At 41.0% G+C, this 20576-nt stretch overlaps 1 protein-coding gene across 9 annotated transcripts in view; it reads right to left on the bottom strand.

Moving 5' to 3' along the window:
- TDP1 (tyrosyl-DNA phosphodiesterase 1) overlaps nucleotides 1-20576 on the bottom strand; it is a 91551-nt gene that overhangs the window by 56592 nt on the left and 14383 nt on the right. For 6 of the 9 annotated variants that reach the window (XM_054449871.2, XM_054449870.2, XM_054449873.2 and 3 more), the window contains 7 exons: nucleotides 18907-19003; nucleotides 14378-14412; nucleotides 9575-9667; nucleotides 5503-5670; nucleotides 4973-5051; nucleotides 1106-1291; nucleotides 441-489 (listed from right to left, as the gene is read on the bottom strand). In XM_054449871.2, the coding sequence (XP_054305846.2) occupies nucleotides 441-489; nucleotides 1106-1291; nucleotides 4973-5051; nucleotides 5503-5670; nucleotides 9575-9667; nucleotides 14378-14412; nucleotides 18907-19003 (707 nt within the window). The remainder of the gene's footprint in view (nucleotides 1-440; nucleotides 490-1105; nucleotides 1292-4972; nucleotides 5052-5502; nucleotides 5671-9574; nucleotides 9668-14377; nucleotides 14413-18906; nucleotides 19004-20576) is intronic. The other 3 variants (XM_054449874.2, XM_054449876.2, XM_054449875.2) reach the window with 1 other exon arrangement.

Raw genomic sequence — 20576 nt, 5'->3', positions numbered from 1 at the left:
AAAGGCAAAATTTTAAAAATTCTGGACCTTAAATGTATCTATAGCAGGCATTTAAAAGGACCACATGGTACCTCAAACACAGGAAGGGAGGATATGGAGAGAGATGAGAGGAAAGTATGTTAGATAAGCTCTGAAAAGGCATTGAAGAGTAAGGGGAAGTTGATTTTATTTGGCTATCTTGTCTGGACAACCAACCTGCTGGTTACCTTACTGGTAAAAATGAAAACCATTGTGCAGAGGGTTTCTGTAAGGATTAATAACACACCCAAACTGAAGGGTATCATCTGCGGAACGCAGAGCTTCATATTGCCTATTTTCATGATCCTTATATAGTTAAGTGAAAACCATCTCCAGATTTCTAACCAATACTGGTAAAACTTTACCAGGACATTCATGAAATATACATAAAACACGACCAAGACAGTCTCCCCAAGAGTTACCAGGATATCCTTCTAAACTGGTCCGCACATTTTCCACAGAAGGATAGATCTAAAAACAAAAGGAAAACAATAAAACTCGGAATGTACCATGTTGAAGAAAAAGAATGATAATCAGCTTTTAAGAAAATGAAAATCTGTTAAAAACTTTTAAATTAGAAAATATGCTTTAAATTTTTTAAAGTTCTCATAAAAAAATGAACTAGTAATTAAACAACAGGAACTATATTTGACGTAAAATTATACTTCAACTGGAATATTTTTTCCTTTGAAATTCAAGTTAACATTGAATGGAAAATTAATTATTAATTCACAGGTCTCTAAATAATTAAAATGCCCATAATTCTGCTGGCTATGCTACATCAAATATTTTCTTCCTTGGTTCAACAACCTGAAAGAAAGGATAGAAAAATCACAGGCCAGTCTGTGTCTGCAATGGAGCTCCTGAACGAATCGGCAAGCTCTTAGCACTGGATATTAAGGCAAAGGCAACTTGATTACAAATGACGATGCTAATGTACTGCTCTTTCCGCACCCCGCCCCCCTCCACGCCAAAAAAAAAAGAATCACAGAATAAAACATCTCTCCATTACAAAGAGGACCAATTTTCAATTCTTCTCCTGTGTAGAGAATAAAAGTAAATTACCTCAATGAGGATGAGAACTCACCAAGTAAAGAGGAACAGAGCTTTTTCCTGGAGTCTTGTTTTCCTTCCCCAGTGTCAGCATGCTCTCTTTAAACTCAGAACATAACCACTTTGATTCATCAGATCCCAAGGAGCCAATGCTTGAAAACTGACCCACGACGGGCCAGGACTCTGCGTCAGGCATGGATGAAGCATGGTCTTTCAGAAGCTGGGAAAGAATAAAAGTGAATGTTAAAGTGACTCAAATAATCTTAACAGACATGCTGTAATACCTGAAAACAGTTTTCTGCTCTTGGAAAGCCTAATTAACAAGAAAAGCTGAAAGTACTAGTGATCAATTTCATACCCACACATACATACTTCTTCTTTGGGAAAATTTTTTTAAATACTAAAAACATATTTTTAATGGAGTAGATGGACAGAAGTTCTCCTTTCCAAAATTATTTGATTTGTACTAAAAGCAAAAACAGGTTTAAAAAGGCCCATTTCAGAAGAAATTTCAGATAAACCACCAACTTGTCATATGAAATTAGATTTTTTTACTTGAAATCACAATTGCTTAATGCAGCTTTGATACTATGAAATATGTATTTGGTCTTCATCCCTGTTTCCTGGCATGCAACTACTAAAATCCTTGGGATCTCCAATGTGATGTCTTTCTGTATGTTAATGAGACTGATGGCTGGCAGACCCTAGGCAACTTCAGGATGGGGGCTGGTCACGATAAAGACCAAGGCATGATTAGAAGATTGGGACTTTTGGCACAACCCCCCAACCTCCAGGGATAGGAGGGGCTAACAATGGCCAGTGATGTAATCAACCATGCCTATGTAATGAAGCCTCCATTAAAAACCCAAAGGACAGGGTTTAGGGAGCTTTCCAACAGCTGAACACCTGCAGGCTGCTGGACAGTGGTGGTGCACCCAGAGAAGGCATGAAAGCTCTGTGCCCCTTCCCCCATACCTTGCTCTATGCATCTCTTCATCTGTATCCTTTATAATAAACCAGTAAACGTTAAGTGTTTCCCTGAGTTTCGTGAGCTGCTCTAGCAAATGAAACCCAAAGAGAGGGTCATGGGAACCTCAACTTGAAGCTGGTCAGTCAGAAGTTCTGGAGGCCCAGACTTGCAACTGATGTCTGAGGGAGAGGGGCAGTCTTGTGGGATGGAGCCCTCAATCTATGGGATCTGAGGCTACCCCCTATTTCTTAAAAAAAAAAAAGTATTTTTTCAATTACTTTTTCCCTACTTTTCTCTGTTCTCCCCAACTCCTTCCCCACTTCCTACTTAGCCTTTTAGAAATGCAATATAACCTTTTACTTTTCCTTTACCAGACACTCCCTACAGGGCAAGTTCATCTATGTGCTTAGAAGCTCCAGAGCAGAACTTTCTCCCACCAGGGGACTGCCTCGAGGGACAGCAGTAAATTTACAACCCAAAGTATGCCCACTAAGAAACTCTCCCACCTGGAGAGTTTCAGCCATCTTTACAACCTAGTTCTGCCCAGGAAGAGACCAAATGGACTGCCTGGTAGAGAAGGCAGAAAGTAAGGAAGTATCCACCTGCTTGCTTCCTCCTCTGCGTGCCATTCATGCTAGGTCCCCTTTTAAAAGTGTCCACTTTCTGCTCCAAGAGCAAAGCAGTATCCTTAAGACAGGAAGCCTGTACTTATTCCTGTAAGCCAGCTTTGGAATAAAAAGTCACTTTTTTAATACCATCACTTTCTTTATATCATCACTTTCTTTAAAGTCACTTTCTTTACACATGTCCAGGAAGAAAGCACAAGAATTGAAGTGAATTAGAGGACACCCAACTGGTGTCCCCTGCTTAGTGTATGAGGAAAACCCCACACATATTTGGTCACAGTTTTCTGTGTTGACTGTTGTAGTGTGAGAGCAGAGGAAACAAAGTGAGTTTTTTGCTACCAACACTTAAACAATACCTAGAAGGATTACATATTTTGACTCCTATCATTTGAAAGAGGCTTAACATTCATAGTTTAACAGTTGAGCTCCAGGCAGCTGTGATGGTCTAAACATAAAAGAGAATATTTACATACACATACCAGCTAAAACACTGCAGAAGACTGATCTGCATTTCCTGCTCTGATAATTATGCAAAGCTGCAGAAACAATTAAGAAAACATTTGGAAACTGTATCCACTTAAATATGTACTGAATGCCTACCTAGAGGGCTGGAGAGAGCAGAAAAATAAACTGTAGCTCATCTTCTGACTGACGTTTTGTTTAATATGTATTATTTTCCTTAACGCAGCTTAGGCATTAATACTTACACATACACTTCCCAAAAAGCCCAAAGTTTCTATGTCCACCTTGGGTACAGCATGGTGTAGGAAACAAAGCTGAACCGACAACTTACAACACCCAGTTTCTATTGCAGTGCTCAGCCCATAAAGGGCCACCCTATCCTGGACAAGCCTCCGGCTTAGATTTACACTTCAGTGGAAACAGGCATCTAATCACCGGCCTGCCTTCCTGGAAGAAAGCTGTGGTGCGACACGAGCAACTGTGTGTAAAAAGTGGTTTGAAAACTCTTAACATACAGTTGAACTTTCAATATCAGATGGTGATCACACACAATACGTGCTATTATCTAGCCTATCTAAACCATTAGACATTCGTCCACAAACAGTGTATGTGCACTGAAGACTTACCATGTGCCCTGTACTGTTTTACATTCATCATTTCATTTAATCCTCACAATCACGGGAGGGAAGTACTATTATTATGTCCACGTTATAGATGACAACCGATGTATGTTAAGCAACAAGTCAAGGTCACATGGCTTGTAGATGACAAAGCAGGGTTTGAACCCAGCTATGGATATCTGCCTTCAAGGCTGGGCGCAGGCCAATGTGCTGAACTTCCTCTCTAGGCCAAGACATAAAGATGTCTTCAAGATCTTGCCTGCTTTAAGCTGTGGTCTTATTTCATAAAAGGAAATTAAAATAAAAAGTTTCATTAACCAAGGGAAAATTCTTACACTTTAAATAGTTTATGGAATAAGAGGTTAAGGCTTTTAAGAAAGCCACTTTAGGGAATTTATTTATTTTTTTGAGACGGAGTCTCGCTTGTTGCCCAGGCTGGAGTGCAATGGTGTGGTCTCAGCTCACTGCAATCTCCGCCTCCCAGGTTCAAGCGATTCTCCTGCCTCAGCCTCCCGAGTAGCTGGGATTACAGGTGCCTGCCACCATGCCCGGCTAATTTTTGTATTTTTAGTAGAGACGGGGTTTCACCACGTTGGCCAGGCTGGTCTTGAACTCCTAACCTCGTGATCCGCCTGTCTCAGCCTCCCAAAATGCTGGGATTATAGGCGTGAGCCACCACACCCGGCCAGGGAATTTATTAAGGTCAGTAAACCACCTAAAAAGAGATGAAAAAAACTTTAATCTTCAACTTATTTTATGACCTTTCTTTGTGCATTTTCATATCAGCAGCAAGTATTATTTTTGTAATTAGTTTTCTTAAGGGCACTGGTTTAATAATCAAAATATATTATAGCTCAGTTGTAGTCTTTACTCAACATTTTCTGTTTGTTGAACTTATATCTTAAAACTTGATATGCTGAACAATCAAAAGCTATAATCAAAGCTACAATATGTGTATGAATAGGAAGCCTCTATCTTTATTACAATATGAAAACTAGAAAAGGTCCATATATTTATGCCATTAACAGCCTACAGCTATAAAAGAGGCAAAACACTTAAAAAGCAGTAATTACTAAGAATTACAATTATCAATTTATCAAGTATCTATTTGCCCAGAATTGTGCAGAAATATTGTGAAGCTGCATCAAAATATATAATTATTTTAAAAGAGAGAATATACATTAAATTTTTAAAAAATGTTAAAATAGTAAAAGTTCTGTTACCTTCTTAAGTCTAAAATGTCCCCAATTATCTTTTTGACTTCCTTGAAAGCGTCCTGGGGTTGAACCAATAAGATAAACACTAAAAAGACATAAAAACACAAGTTATAAAATATAGTGATGTGCTTTGGGCACCAAAAAAAAAAAAGACAAAATACACATGAAAACTAATATAATCAAGAAATGATCTAAGAGCCAATCTATTTTCTTGAATTGACTCTCAAATTCATTTTCAAGCAAATCAACTAATGATGGAACACCTACAAGATGTAAAGTACCAGACAAAGAACTCAATAATTGTGAGAGTACTCCAGTTGGAGGCTAAGGTAAACATGAAGATTCACTGGCTGTCACTTTAATGCCTGAGAACCACAAGATACAGATGTGATAGAATCTGCTCATCCCCTCATCACGTCCTGAAGTCTGGCTAGATTTCACCCCACCTCTTTCCAGGCCCCTGCATGCCAGACCTCATGAGGCTCCCAAGGTATAAGCCTATCATAAGCACCCCAAATTGATAAGTTGACACATACTTCGTTTCAGAGAGATCGTGCTTGTGGATGACATCTATCCACTCCTTGAGAGAAGGGGCATTATAAGCCATCAAGTAACTGATGAGATCAGCTTTAAAATGTGTTGGCGACTCTCCAGATTTGTGGGTTCCATCAACAATTTGTGGGTATAAGGGGCTCAACCATATTCTGGAATTAAAAAAATAACCTTTAACAGTCAGGCACACAACTGATCACAATGATCTCTGTATCGATTATGCCTTCATCCTAAGAGGTGAATTCTCGGTATCGCCACATGGTAAGTAATCTTAGGAAACATGAAACATAAATCTGAGCACACCACTCCAATGGTTTCCCATCACATTCAGAATTATTCCTGAATGTCTTGCCATGAATTTAAGATTCAGTAAGACCTGGGCTCTGCCCACCTCTTCCAACCCACATCCCTCCATGCTTCCTCTCACTTGCCAAACCTTCCTTATTCCTCCTCTTACCTCTGCACCTATATATTGCTTTCTAAGACTTGATGACAAGAGTTAAGAATTCTACTCTTAATGGTTAGAGCAAATCTATGCTACTAGTGGTAATCCCAGCAAGAATTTGCCCTTGTCTGCATCAATGCAGCTCTTCAGCCAAATGTGAAATAAGAATTGTGTTATCTATACCAAAAGAGCATGTGAAAAATCTATTTTCAATCAACAAATCCATTTTCATAATGTAGGTCCTATAGCAGCATATTTTTTTGTCTTATACTTTCTGGTGCCTGGATTAAGTATATATCACATTCAGTGACATTACAATAACCTCAAACTTTCAAACACTTAATTCACTGAAGAAGCATTACAGACATCTTTCATTTCATTAATTCTTTTTCCCTAGAGAAAAACAATGCTCTTTGCCAAAACTTCTACATTATATCCATAAATAGAAAACAACCACATCTAATCCCAATCCTTCTATAAACTGCTCCATACAGTATATTATTAAAATGGCTTCAAACCTCTTGTGCTTCAGTTTCTTCAAATGCAAAAAAGCGGGGTTAACAAGGCTGCCTCACTGGGCTGTTGCAAAGCAATGACTTACAGGAGCAGTCAAAAGTATCAGGTGTTACTTTTTTCCCCTTCTGTGGCTACTCTCCTTTTCCCTACCCTGGGTTCTATCTATTGAGCTGAAAGAGAAACTGCGCAATTTCTCTTTCACCTGGCAGCCCCTGAAGAAGACTGGCAAGATGCAGGCCACCAGGGCAGAAGCCATCCAGAACTGCAAGGACTCTCAGCCGTACATCTTCTCAACTCTGCAGGTTTCTAGCAAGGGGCATTTCATACCCCCGCTTCCCACCCTGGGGAGACACTTAGCACAGGAGGTAGCACGGTGTGATAAGGGCTGGAGCCCAGGTTCTGGACCCAGATCAGCTAGCTGACTATACCATTTTGGGTAAGCCCTGTGATCTCTCTGGGCCTTTGCCTCCGTGTGTAAAATGACCAGGTTGGGCTGGATAGATGTGGAAGACCTCCTTTGCAATAGCACCTCAAAGTTCCCAGGCTGAGTGAGGCTCCTCCTGGAGCAGAGATTCACTCACAGGTGAGTTCTGGATGAGGAACAGGACAAATGACTTTCTAAACTAAGATGCTGAGATATGAGGCATTTTTAACACATCACAAAATGAGAAAATTACTATAATGAGCCAAATAATTTTAATTTTTTTTTTACTGTGAGCTTTGGCTGCAACTCTTGTTCTAATTTTAAAAGTGAGAAATCAACAGGTGGACCATGAGGCAGCTGAAGGGGATTAGCAGAACCACGGTAGACCAATTATGAAGTGAGATTGTATACAAAAACTGCTTTCAAAAGTTTTAAATTACCACAAACAACATGAAATGCAAAACATTAGAGAGTAGAATATAGACCAAGCATAAAATAATAGGATCCCACACCAGGATGGCTGCCAGAGGAAGATTTCATAGTCTTGGTACTTTCTGAGTTTTGAACCGTTCCTACCTAGTCAATAAGTTTTCTAAAATTTTAAATTAAAAAATATTTTTTTAAATAAAAGAAACACCCAAGCCCTTATCCCTGCCTCTTCCCTCCTAGCAACCACCCGAGAGAATCCCAAGACAGTACTACTGCCCGTAAGCTAAGCTTCCAACTTCAGAACGAGCTGGAGGCCCAGGGCGGGATTCTTGGAACCACATGAGGCTGAGGGCTAACCTGAGAAATCCCTTTAGTAACATTAATTATTGTTTCATAAGAACAAGCTACATTAATCTCATTGCCTTTTGATAGGGCCACATGAATCCCCAAACCCAATCTGGCAGCTCAGGAGAGTTGGCTTAGAAGCTCTTATGGTACCAAAGGCATAGTTAACCATAAATTCAGTAGATCAAGAAAGTGCTACAGCTGAGACTTAGAGACAGAGCAGCTATCCCCTCAACCCTGGACCAGTCAGAGCCACACTTCATTTTGAAAAACATATTTTAAGTGGGATACTGAAAAATTATAACATGTTTATAGAAAAACGACCAGGAATTACGGCTAGGGGTCTCAAAGCCACATGCTATGGTGGGGCAAGGGAGTGGGGAGGGAACAAGAGATGTAATAAGGCTCAGAGACAAGACTCCCTTTCAAACTCTGAAGGACTGCCTTAAGGGAGGGAGATTACATTTGTCCTGCGCAGCGCACTCAGGTTGAAGCAAGACCTGTTGAAGGAAGCTGGAAAGCTATTTCAGCTCAAACTAAGATGTAACTTGGGGCCGGGCACGGTGGTTCATGCCTGTAATCTCAGCACTTTGGGAGGCTGAGGCAGGCGGATCACTTGAGCCCAGAAGTTCAAGACCAGCCTTGGCAACTAGGCAAAACCTTGTCTCTACAAAAAATAAAGTTAGCCAGGTGTGGTGGTATGTGCCTGCGGTCCCAGTTACCCAGAAGGCTGAGGTGGGAGGATCACCTAAGCCCAGGAGGTTGAGGTTGCAGTCAGCCGTGATCGCATCACAGCATTGTAACCTGGGTGACAGAGTGAGACCGTCTCAAAAAAACAAACAAAAAAAGATGTAACCTGGGCTCAGCAGAGCTTAGCTGAAAGTAATACACTCCAAATTAGGAGTTCTAGCCCAAGCTAGCCAATGATATGGGGCAGGGTGAGGCAGAGGAGGATGACAGAGAAAACGTGAACCTGGAAATGGTGCTAGACAAACATCCGAGTTTCTCCCAACACAGAAGGCTGTTAACCAGCTCTTCTTTAGGAGAGGCAGAGATGTGCAAAATGGCTTAAACAAAAGAAAATTAAAGTTAGTCATAATCAAGAACAATAGCTGAACTTGTTGAGCAAATCCCTAAAAATCCCTTTTAAAAAGCAAACCCCTCTTGAAAAGGGGATCAAAACCTGGATCTAGCATATATGCACCAAGTACAGAGGGTTAGTAGTTTAAAAAGTTCATAAAAGCTTTCGTATTCAATTCTTCTCTTGGAGATTCACAACTTTATTGACACACTAAAGGCTCTAAAAAGACACCAGCGTAAATTTGTTTCAAAGAAAATACACCAACTAGGGGAATGGGGAAATATTTAGCACACTATTAACATGACCAGGCCCTACCCCAACTTTTCCTTTGATTCCTGTTTGGGAAGTGGTAAGCAAAAACACAGGTGGGTACATGAATAAGGAGAAATCACAAAAGCTATCTGGTAAATCCTACTGGGAAAACAACAGGTTCAGATCTTTCATTCTGTAACCCCTTTTCTGCCTCAGATCTCTGCATGTGCTGTTCCCTCTACTTAGCTGTAGAGTGTATATGATGCCACTTCTCTAAAAACTAGGAAGAGACTACTGTGTGTAAATAGTAATGTATGTTTACATGTACAATAGAGGTAGCTGTGGATGATGATGCTCCTGTTAACACTGGTTACCCCAAGAAGGTAGAATGGGGCAGGTAGTAAAAGAATACAGTAACTTTTTCTGCATACAACTCTTTTTCTAGGCCATGTGTGTTATTTTTACAACTAAAAAAAAAAATAGAAAAAAGAATAAAGTGAATGTTCTGGCTTTTGACCTTTATCAGCACACACACTGCCAGGAAGTGAGCAAGCCCCTACGAACCCTTGAGTTTTCTGGTGCCAGTCAGCATGGATGAGGTTGGAGGTGTGTATGACAACCCGGAGGCCTTCTTCATAGAGCAGCAGCATCATTTTCCTTTAAAAACAGCAAAGTATCAAAAAGCATTAATAGTACTTTCAAAATATGTAATACCTTTCCAATGCAAATGTAATACATAGCTAAAGGAATTTTTTTAAACTCTCATATTACCCAAATTCAACATTTATAATCTTCTATACATTACCACGATGAAAGTCTGCCTAAGTGATAGGATGAAAACCTTTCAAAAAGGTTGAGTATTTGGTGGTAAAAGAACTTTCACCCCATTCTGTCCACCTGGCCAGTCCTGGCACTTCACATCCCTCCAGCCTGGCCCCTTATTATCTACTCAGCATCACTTGTTACTACTAGAGACCACTGGAACCTTCTGGTCTGGTGTTTGAGATTCAAAGTATGGTCAACAACCTCTTGCTGCATCATGGCTGGCATTTTTTAAACAACTAAAATAGCATAAATTGGAATACTGTATATATTTAATTACTGGTTCATGAAATTTTGTTTTGGCACAAAGGTATGTTAGTGCACAATACACTGAAATGTAAAGTGTATTTCTTATTATGAGCTGAAATTTTAAGAAGTTTAAAAGATGCTTCATTACCATTAGTGGTTTTTTGTGTCCATAGATGCCACACTTGTCAAAAGTGTGTTATCTGGGCTTGGGGTAAGTCTTGCCTATTCTTCATTAACCCAAATCAGACCTAGTGGGGTCCACTCTTTTTCCATGTGACCTCCCCAGGCCTCTAGTAGAACACATTTCTCTTATTTTAATTGCAGTGAGAGAGAGGGAATAGGATATAGATAAAAGCTTTCCATTTGAAATCTGAAGACCTGAGCTCCAGACTTTGTCATTTAGAAGCCCTTTGACCCTAGGTAAGCCATTTAGTGTCCCCGAGCCTCAGTTTTCCACTTGTATCTCTAAAGATCAACCCCACTTCAGGACTATTGTGAATGAAATGCAAAAATACATTTTGCTGCCAGGCACAGTGGCTCATGGCTGTAATCCCAGCACTTTGGGAGGATGAGGCTGGCAGATCACCTGAGGTTAGGAGTTTGAGACCAGGCTTGCCAACATGGTGAAACGCCGTCTCTACTAAAAATACAAAAATTAGCCAGGTGTGGTGGTGGGCATCTGTAATCACAGCTACTAAGGAGGCTGAGGTAGGTGAATCACTTGAACCCGGGAGGCGGAGGTTGCAGTGAGTCGAGACTGTACCACTGCACTCCAGCCTGTGCGACAGAGTGAAACTCTGTCTCAAAAAAAAAAAAAAAAATTGTTAAATGTGAAACACTCTCACCTGTACATTCCTATTACTCCTTCGGTACACAGCTTTAGTTTCTAATCTAATAATGGATGATTTTTATCTCCCTGTTGTTTTCAATAGGATTATTTCCATATTTCAGGAATCTAAGTTCTCTCTCTCCAACTAAAGTGTCACTTCTCATGGCTGTAACTCTCTCGACTTATCATTTCCATTGAGGCCAAAATGCTACTTAATACTTACTGATGAAACTCAATTCACACATGGGAAAAAAAAGTGAACCACTGGCTCTCTCCAAATAAACAACATGAACATTATCTGGGCAGGATGAAATTATCATAAAAAGATAAGAAAAAGGATACGAGAACAGACAAGAGAATGAGATATTTAGCTCTTGCCAAAACGAGAAATTAACCCAAGCTGGCAAACAGTAAATTAATGCAAAGCTGGAGAAATGACAGCTGCTGTGCCATCTTCTTTCCATTTGTGAAATGTGCTCCCTGAAATCTGGGCAAATTTACATACACAGTTGCCAAATCAGCAGCTGATTGTAATTAAGAATAAGTCAGTTATGGATTCATGATAGAAGGTTTACAAATATTTCCATTAGTCAAGACATCGATTATCAGGCAAATCACACAAATAGAATTATGAACTTGAGAGTAGCCATATTCATCTTTTCATAGACAAAATGGTAGTGTTAATAAGGTCACAGTTAAAAATGGATAGAAAAGGGTGAGGAATGAGATCTCCCTTGAAGAATGCTGACCTGCCATATTGTCTGCTAAGCTGTGGGGCAGCGAAAGGGACCCAACCCAAATGCGCAGCTATTCCTGCAAAGGGGGAAGAGAACTAACATATGGCAAGCACCTCTCTACCAGGTGCCATCCTAGAAGCTCTGTTGTATGTTACCACACCAAGTCTTCACAGCAATACAGAGGAGGAGTTATTCTCATTCTACAATTGTGGAATCTACAGCTGGACATTTAATGGGGATTATCCAAGGTCACAAACTGGGCCAGCGGAAGAGCTTGTTGGGATCACAAATGCCAGATGCCAGGGCACTCCTTTCACCACATGTGGCTTCACAGGGCTGGTGGCAGCAACGGTGAACACTTCATGCTACTGGTACAGGGGTAGGCGAGGTGGGGGGAGACATGGCCTTGGTGGGAAAGAGGACTAAATGATGTGTGGTGGGGGCCTGGCTATAGATCTTAGTGGAAAGAGGCATGCCTTGCCCATCCTGTGGTTTGCTACTGGCTACGGCCTGGATCTGGATATTTGACATTCAGCTGCTTTGGCTTTCTCTTTCCCCTCTATCGATTCTTGGAGCCATAAGAATTAACTCTGCTCCCAGCTCTAGAAGAAACCAAAGAGCTTTCCCATTCTAAAACACTGTGAGACAGACCACGGGATTGCATGGCATCCAACAGAAACCGGACAGAGCAGGGTTTGTGTGCCAAAGTGTATGCAGTCTCAAAGACTGCCTCGTTCACTGTTTCTAGCTCTACCCTGTGACGTGGGGAAGGCAGTTTACCCTCCATCACTATGATCTGGAAGGTGATTCTCCTTTTCTAATTCACATGTTTGTCTTGCTTCTCTCACCAAAGAAAAAGCTGTAAGAATAAAAACTCTATATCCTCTTGAGCTGTGTCAAGAACATAAGAAGTATTTAATTCTTAAAACATTTTTAAAATAGGCTAGGCGCAGTGGCTCACGCCTGTAATCCTGGCACTTTGGGAGGCCAAGGCAGGTGGATCACCTGAGGTCAGGAGTTCGAGACCAGCCTGGCCAACATGGTGAAACCCCATCTCTACTAAAAATACAAAAATTAGCTGGACGTGGTGGCACATGCCTGTAGTCCCAGCAACTCGGGAGGCTGAGGCAGGAGAATTGCTTAAACCTGGGAGGCGGAGGTTGTAATGAGCCGAGATTGCACCATTGTACTCCAGCCTAGGCAACAGAGCGAGACTGTCTCAAAAAAAAAAAAAAAAAAAAAAAAAAATTTTTTTTTAAAAATAAGCAACTAAAAGTAATTTCGAGACACGAGCTCAATCTTCTACAAGATAATGTCATTTCAACAAAATGTAAACTACAGATACTTAATTGGGAAAAGTTCAATTGTAATTACTTTCCTAGGCATTTTCTGTTGTTTTTGAGACAGGGTCTCACTCTGTCACCCAGACTGGAGTGCAGTGGCATGATCTTGGCTCACCACAACCTCCGCCTTGCAGGCTCAAGCGATTCTCCTGCCTCAGCCTCCCGTGTAGCTGGGATTATAGGCACGTCCCACTACTGCCCGGCTAATTTTTATATTTTTAGTAGAGATGGGGTTTCACCATGTTGGCCAGATTGGTCTCGAACTCCTGATCTCAAATAATCCACCCACCTTGGCCTCCCAGAGTGCTGGGATTACAGGCATGAGCCACAGGGCCCAGCCTCCTAGGCATTTTAAACTCTGAATTAAGAGCTCTTGGCCAGGCATGGTAGTTCACGCCTGTAATCCCAACACTTGGGGAGGCAGAGGAGGGTGGATCACCTGAGGTCAGGAGTTTGAGACTAGCCTGGCAAACATGGTGAAACCCCATCTCTAATAAAAATATAAAAGTTAGCCAGGTGTGGTGGCAGTGGCCTGTAACCCCAGCTACTTGGGAGACTGAGGCAGGAGAATCGTTTGAACCCAGGAGATGGAGGTTGCAGTGAGCCAAGATTGTGCCACTGCACTCCACACTAGGCAACAGAGCAAGACTCTGTCTCAAAAAAAAAAAAAAAAAAGAGCTCTGTTGAGTTTAACCTCTAAAGTATGTGTGTAGGGGCAAGGGGGTAGTGATGAATGGACCAAAGGAAATAATAAGGTAAATTTTAGCAATGAGCAAACAAGAACAAATTTAAAGCTAAAGTTAATGCCAGCACAGGGGCTCATGCCTGTAATCCCAGTACTTTGAGAGGCTAAGGCAGGAGGTCTGTTTGAGCCCAGGAGTTCGAGATCAGCCTGGGTCACAAAGTGAGACCCCCATCTCTACAAAAAAATTAGCTGGGCATGGTGGCGTGTGCCTATAGTCCCAGCTACTCAGGAGGCTGAGGTGGGAGGATTGCTTAAGCCCAGGAGTTGGAGGCTGCAGTGAGCTGTGATCATGCCACTGCACTCCAGTCTGGGCAACAGAGTGAGACCACATCTTGAAAAATTGTGTGTATATATTAATTAAAGTTAGAATAAATAGGTTCTATTCCTGTCTCCACTACTGGCCCAAGGAAAAATCACATACCTAAACCTGGGCCTCAGTTTCCTGATCTATAAAATTAAAAGGAAAGACCAAATAATTTTTATAAGAGCATTAAATAAAAGAATAGCTCCCCCAGGCTCAGTTAAGCATCACTGTGCTAGATCCTAGGTGGGCCTACCGTGCTCAGTCTCTCCTAAGAATAACCATGTAACGGACAAATGACAATGCTTGAGGGGTTCCCCTATTTCACAAAAAGTGCTTACGTGTGGTGTGTTCCAAACGCAATATCCAACTTTGCCTAGGATGAAAAAGAAGTCATTTATTTAAAAACAACTCACTAATATCCATATCTACTGGAAATTACATTAGAAAGCAATCAGCCCAACTTTTTTTTTAAAACTATGTTTACTGATCTCTACCAGACAAGCCCTTGAATAACAAGACAGCTTTTATAATAGCATCTGGGGACGCTCATTAAAAAAAAAAAAAACAAATTTTGTTACCCAGAATGATTCAATATACACTACATTTTTAATTACAGTAATCAGGACTGAGAAGCCTAAATTCTTTAGTTGACAAAAAACTAGTAAAACAAGTGAGTCTCTATGCAAAGTTTTAGATATTTGGCTTATACAGAAATTAATGATACACAGTTTTCAGAGCATATTTAAAAGAAACACTGAAGGCCAGGCGCGGTGGCTCACGCCTGTAATCCCAGCACTTTGGGAGGCCGAGGCGGGCACATCACGAAGTCAGGAGATGGCGACCATCCTGGCTAATGCGGTGAAACCCCGTTTCTACTAAAAATACGAAAAAATTAGCCAGGCGTGGTGGCCAGCACCTGTAGTCCCAACTACTCGGGAGGCTGAGGCAGGAGAATGGCGTGAACCCAGCAGGCGGAGGTTACAGTGAGCCGAGATCGCGCCACTGCACTCCAGCCTGGGTGACAGAGCGAGACTCCGTCTCCAAAAAAAAAAAAAGAAACACTGAAAGTGGTGGCAACTTAGGATGTTAAATTAAAATAGAAATAGACTTAGGATGTTAAATTAAAATAGAAATGTTCTTATATTAGCATAGCAAGTGCTGAAAATAAAAACATATGAAATCCATTTTCATGTTATAAAATGACACCTTTACAAAATAATGGAGGGTATGTATATAGGAAACATGTTATTTAATACCCACTAATGCCAGATCTTGGTTAAGAAGATGTCACAAGATGCAGGTTATGAAAGAGTTTAAATAACCATAAAAGTTTCACAATTAGGAACGCAGTACACGGGCTCAAATCCTGCCTTCACAACTTTGTACGACTCTGGAAAATACATCTAACTCTATGCCTCAGCTTTCTCCTCTTTAAAAAGGTACCATTCTGAGATCCAGAGTTGTTAGGAACGAGATCACATATGTAAAATGCTGAGAAACGGAGGCCTGCATGCAGTAGGCACTCTACAATTGTGGCAATCACTATTGCAATCTCTCCCCACTACCTACCCCAGCCTCCTTACCACATGACATGGGTGAAACTTTGCTGGGGGCAGTAATAAGCAACTGGAATACACAGGTGAGTTACAACACAGCTCCTGTTTGGAGTGGAGATGCTCACAGACCAGCATGCATCTGTGCATTCTGGCCACAGAAGAAAGTGCAGGGAATTCTATTTCATGTTTTCAAAATTACCAAATGAGAAGGAAGACTGCCACTCTATAAACTGATATTTAGCTGAGAAAGAACAATGGTCAAGAGACCTGGCTTTTGTTTAGTTTGCTACAAGTCACATGATTCTGGGTAAGTCTAAGCACAAAAAACAAGGATAATAGCTTCAATAGATATTGTTTACTGGGTGCTGTTTTTGGGCTAGTGCACCAAGTCCTTTAGTAAACTCTAGGATGAACAGCATTAGCAATCAATTTCAAAGATAAAGAAATTAGGTGACAAGCCAGTGACAAGCCCAGAATAAGTGTTGTAGACTAAACACTTGTGTCCCCCACCAAATTCATATGTTGAAGCCCCAACTTCCAATGTGGCTATTTGCAGAGAGGGACTTTATGGAGGTAATTAAGGTTAAATGAGGTCATAAAGGTGGGATCCTGATGATCCTGATCCAACAGGACCGGTGTCCTTATGGAAGAGCTGCCAGACAGCCTGTGTGTCTGTCTTCTTCCCTCTCCCTCATGAGGGCACCATGAGAATGTGGCCATCTATAAGCTGGCAAGAGAGCCCTCACCTGGAACTGAATTGACTGGCACTTTGATCCTGGATTCCCAGCTTCCAGAACTGTGAGAAATAAGTGTCTGTTGTTTCAGCAACCCAAGTCCAAGAAAAGTCACCCAGGTAATTTTGTTATAGCATCCAAGCAGACTAATACACACATGTAGAGCCGGGACTGAGTGCAGGCAATGTGACTCTGACCACCACAAGGTCTCAACGTCTGCCCTTAGGTCCCACGTTTGCAAAATGGGAGAGGGTCAGCAGCCACCGATTCTCTGACTAATGTGTCTCAGTTTCAATGACTCACGTTGCTAGAAAAAGACTTTATCTTACAGACAAGGTATAAAGGTGCTTCAAGAGATCAGGAGGACACAATCCTGTACATCAGCCTAGAGTTGGGAGCTTCTTCACAGCTCTTTCCAAGAGGTTTGGAAGAAGTGGCTCACTATGCCCTCTGGTGGCCAGCCTGGAACACACTATCAAGCACAGGAACCACTCTCCTAAATGAGTACAGGTAGGTAATATTTGAAAAAGACTTTATTTCCATTCATTTAGTCACCGGTTTTCAGGATTTCTGTGTCAGTTTACTTTCTGCCCACTATAAGGTTTGATGGGAGCTACCCTACTGCAGTCTAACCTCTTACGTTGCTGGAAATAGAAGCAAAACAATGGAATTTTGGCAACTGCTAAGCAAAGGCACATCTATGGGCATGAGATGAGCCCATGTTGGATAGAAGGCATTTTTAAAATGACAACTCTATGAAGTGCAGTGGGTTAAATCATAAGGAAAATGTTGTGAGGTATGTTTAAAACTGACAAGATTGAGCTCTTGTACTGTAATAATCTTAAAAAAATACAGATATCACATATAGTTGGAAAAAGAGTGATACAATGTGAGTTGGAATTCTTACATCTTTGTGGATGGGGAAAAAAGACACTAGAAGGAAAATGAGAAAAAAAAATCCAGAAAGGATGTAATTCACTCTGTCTCTGTACTTGCAGAGCAGAAATCTTTTGCCAATTTCACTAAGCTAACGATAAGAAAAGGGCTATAAAAAGCATCTTTCGTGTTTTCTCATAACAAACTAATACAGCCAAAAGAAATAGGAAAAGGTGACTATTACACCAGCTACTTCATAACCACCATTTCTATAGGAAGTAGTTATCATAAATGTGAGAAATTCTTCTGTATTCCTTGTTTTCCTTTCTACTTTACATGTTTCTTGCTCAAAATGCCACGTGTAATAGATCTTTTTAATGATGAGTCTAAAGAAATGGGTCCTAATGAAAGTCCAAGACTCACTGGCCACGTTGTATGCTAACTGCAAAGTATTAGGACAAAATTATGGGAATATATAAAGAAACTGGGCAATAACGGTTTTTTGGCCTTTGATATGGTTTGGGTCTGTGTCCCCACCCAAATCTCATCTCAAATTATAATCCCCAATGTTGGAGGAGGGGCCTGGTAGGAGGTGATTGGATCATGGGGGTGGACTTCCTCCTTGCTGTTCTCATGATAGTGAGTTCTCATGATATCTGGTTGTTTGATAAAAGTGTGTAGCTCTTCCCCCTTTCTCTTCCCTCTTGCTCCGGCCAAGTAAGATGTGCCTGCTTCCTCTTCACATTCTGTCACAACTGAAAGTTTCCTGAGGCCTCCTCAGCCATGTATAGCCTGCAGAACCGTGAGCCAATTAAGCCCCTCTTCTTTATAAATTACCCAGTCTCAGGTATGTCTTCATAGCAGTGCAAACAAACTAATACAGCTTTCTTTTCTGCTTTGCTTTGGTCCTAGCAAACCAAGTGGATATGCCTGTTACAAGACCACTTAATGTCTCCACATTGGACTTAGATCATACACAGCATACGACTCACATAGTTTCCTAACAGTTTTTTTAATCTATGGGTCTCTCCTGTTTAGACCTTAGATGCAACTGATGTGAAAAAAAACCGCAGTTGAAGGACTACCGTTGAAGTGTCAATGGCAGCTAATATAAATTACATAAGGTGTCACAAAAAACTACAAGTTTTAAGTTGCACTCACAGGATACTCACAAAAAGAAACCCATAGCCACTGAACTACATCCAGAGGACCTGTTCAGTGTTGAAACTCAGGTTTCAAAAGGCATACTGACAAGCTACATGCAACCAGGGGAGCACTAGCAGGCTGAGGAAAGACTCAGAATCCATACTACATTGAGTAAAACTGAAGAGAATGTTTGAATTAGAGAAAGAAAACTAAGGGAGACAGGACAGATCACTTTCGATATATGAATCACTGACATGTGTAAGATGAAAGACTTACTTATTCTGTGTGGCTCCAGAAGGGGAAAATTAAGACCAATGAGTAGAAATTAGTAGGAAGACTTCAGGCCCACAAAAAGAAAAACCTTTCCAACCCTGAGGAGTACTATGAATGGGATGCTCTATCTCAGGAAGTGTTTAAGCTGAGGCTAGACAAGTTATCTATTGATGACTGATGCTGGAGAGAGGATTTCTGCACTAAGTGAGAGGGTGGACTAAATGTCTAAGTTTCCTTCTAACTCAGACTACGCTTGCTCTCCAACGGCAGTAAGTGGCTTACCTGGCAGAGAGAGATGTTCTCGTAGGGCTTGGCCTGGGCATGGAGGTGAGCCTTAGCCTCTCGCTTATCACCATGCACAAGCAGGATTGGCTTCTTCCTAAAAAGAGAGCATTAGTATTTAATATACATCATTCATGGCCGGGCACGGTGGCTCACACCTGTAATCCCGGCACTTTGGGAGGCCGAGGCAGGTGGACTACCTGAGGTCAGGAGTTCGAGACCAGACTGGCCAACATGGTGAAACCCCGTCTCTACTAATACAAAAATTAGACAAGGCATGGTTGTGCGTGCCTGTAATCCCAGCTACTCCGGGGCTGAGGCACGAGAATCGCTTGAACCTGGGAGGTGAAGGTTGCAGTGAGCCGAGATTGAGCCACTGCACTCCAGCCTGGGTACCAGAGCGAGACTCTGTCTCAAAAATAAATAAATAAATAAATAAAAATACTCATTCATGAAGCTGGACTCGCCTCATTAAGGAATGCTAGCTAGCTTCCTTATCACTCGATATTTGTTTCCAGCCTTTGTAGTTGAGTGAAGACAGGGCTAACACAGAGCAATGATCAGCTAATGTTCATTTACCAGATACCTTTACAATGGGGCTACATGGCCTGATCCTGCAGCTCTGTTGTAATACAGAAGGGTAATGACTCAAGAAAGTCTTTGAATAATTATCTTCTTTGGCCCAAAAGGGCACATAAGTAGCTCTGTGTTAAAATATTTAAGTCTAAATAAATTAAAGATATATAATAATTATTATATAATATAGTGCTTTTTTCTTTTTCTTCTTTTGGACCACACGGTGGATTCATTTCGCACCACATCTATACTCACCAAACTCCTCCTGTGTACTATGTACTGAGCTAGACCCAGGATACAACAGAGAATAGGCCCAGGCCAGGCCCACAGCATGACGCAGCTTCACTAATGGGTAGTTAGATTTCAATGAAACAGAGCCCAAGCTACGTTGAAAATACTGTATTTTTGAATTCCAAATATAATATAAAAACACTCTTCAAGAATACATTAAAAAGGCTTTTGAGGGATTCTTGATCTTTCTGATTAATTCAAAGCAAGATAATCCTTAGAAATAGGTATATTTCTACAAGCTCTCCCAACACAACAAAAATTGGATATAAGCAATCAAGAAAGATAAACAACCGAGCCACTTCCACATTTATCAATCACACTGCAGAATGATTCTCTACCATTCACAAAGGAACAACAATCAACTAGAGAGAAACATCATAGAAAATGTACTTCCAGTACTAATACCTCACTACCTCTTGCCCAATAGCTTTATTCTAACATGACAGGTAAAATAAAACTATGAAACATGCACCCGTGATTTTTAGAAATTAGGTAAGAAAAACAGAATAATGTAAGAAACACTCGTGCATCTAGTACCTAGAAATAAAAAATGTTAGATCAAGTCATCTTATAAAAAAAGATTAAATATGACTGATAGAAAGTCCTCATTAATTCTTTCAAATTTATTGGTTCTACAACTTATTACAAAAAGATGGCATCTGAACAACAGCATACTGAGGTATAAATCCTTATGATCTTAATTTGTCTAACATACAAATTCTGGATGTTACTTAAACTTACCATTTAGGTCACTCCTCATCCTTCTAAGGCTCGTAATAGCCTTCCCAAGACGCGTTTGGCAA

The sequence above is a fragment of the Pongo pygmaeus genome, chromosome 15, assembly GCF_028885625.2.
Source record: "Pongo pygmaeus isolate AG05252 chromosome 15, NHGRI_mPonPyg2-v2.0_pri, whole genome shotgun sequence".
NCBI lineage: Eukaryota > Metazoa > Chordata > Mammalia > Primates > Hominidae > Pongo > Pongo pygmaeus.
The sequence above is the reverse complement of the archived record's forward strand: the minus strand, read 5'-3'. Positions and strand labels throughout refer to the sequence as shown.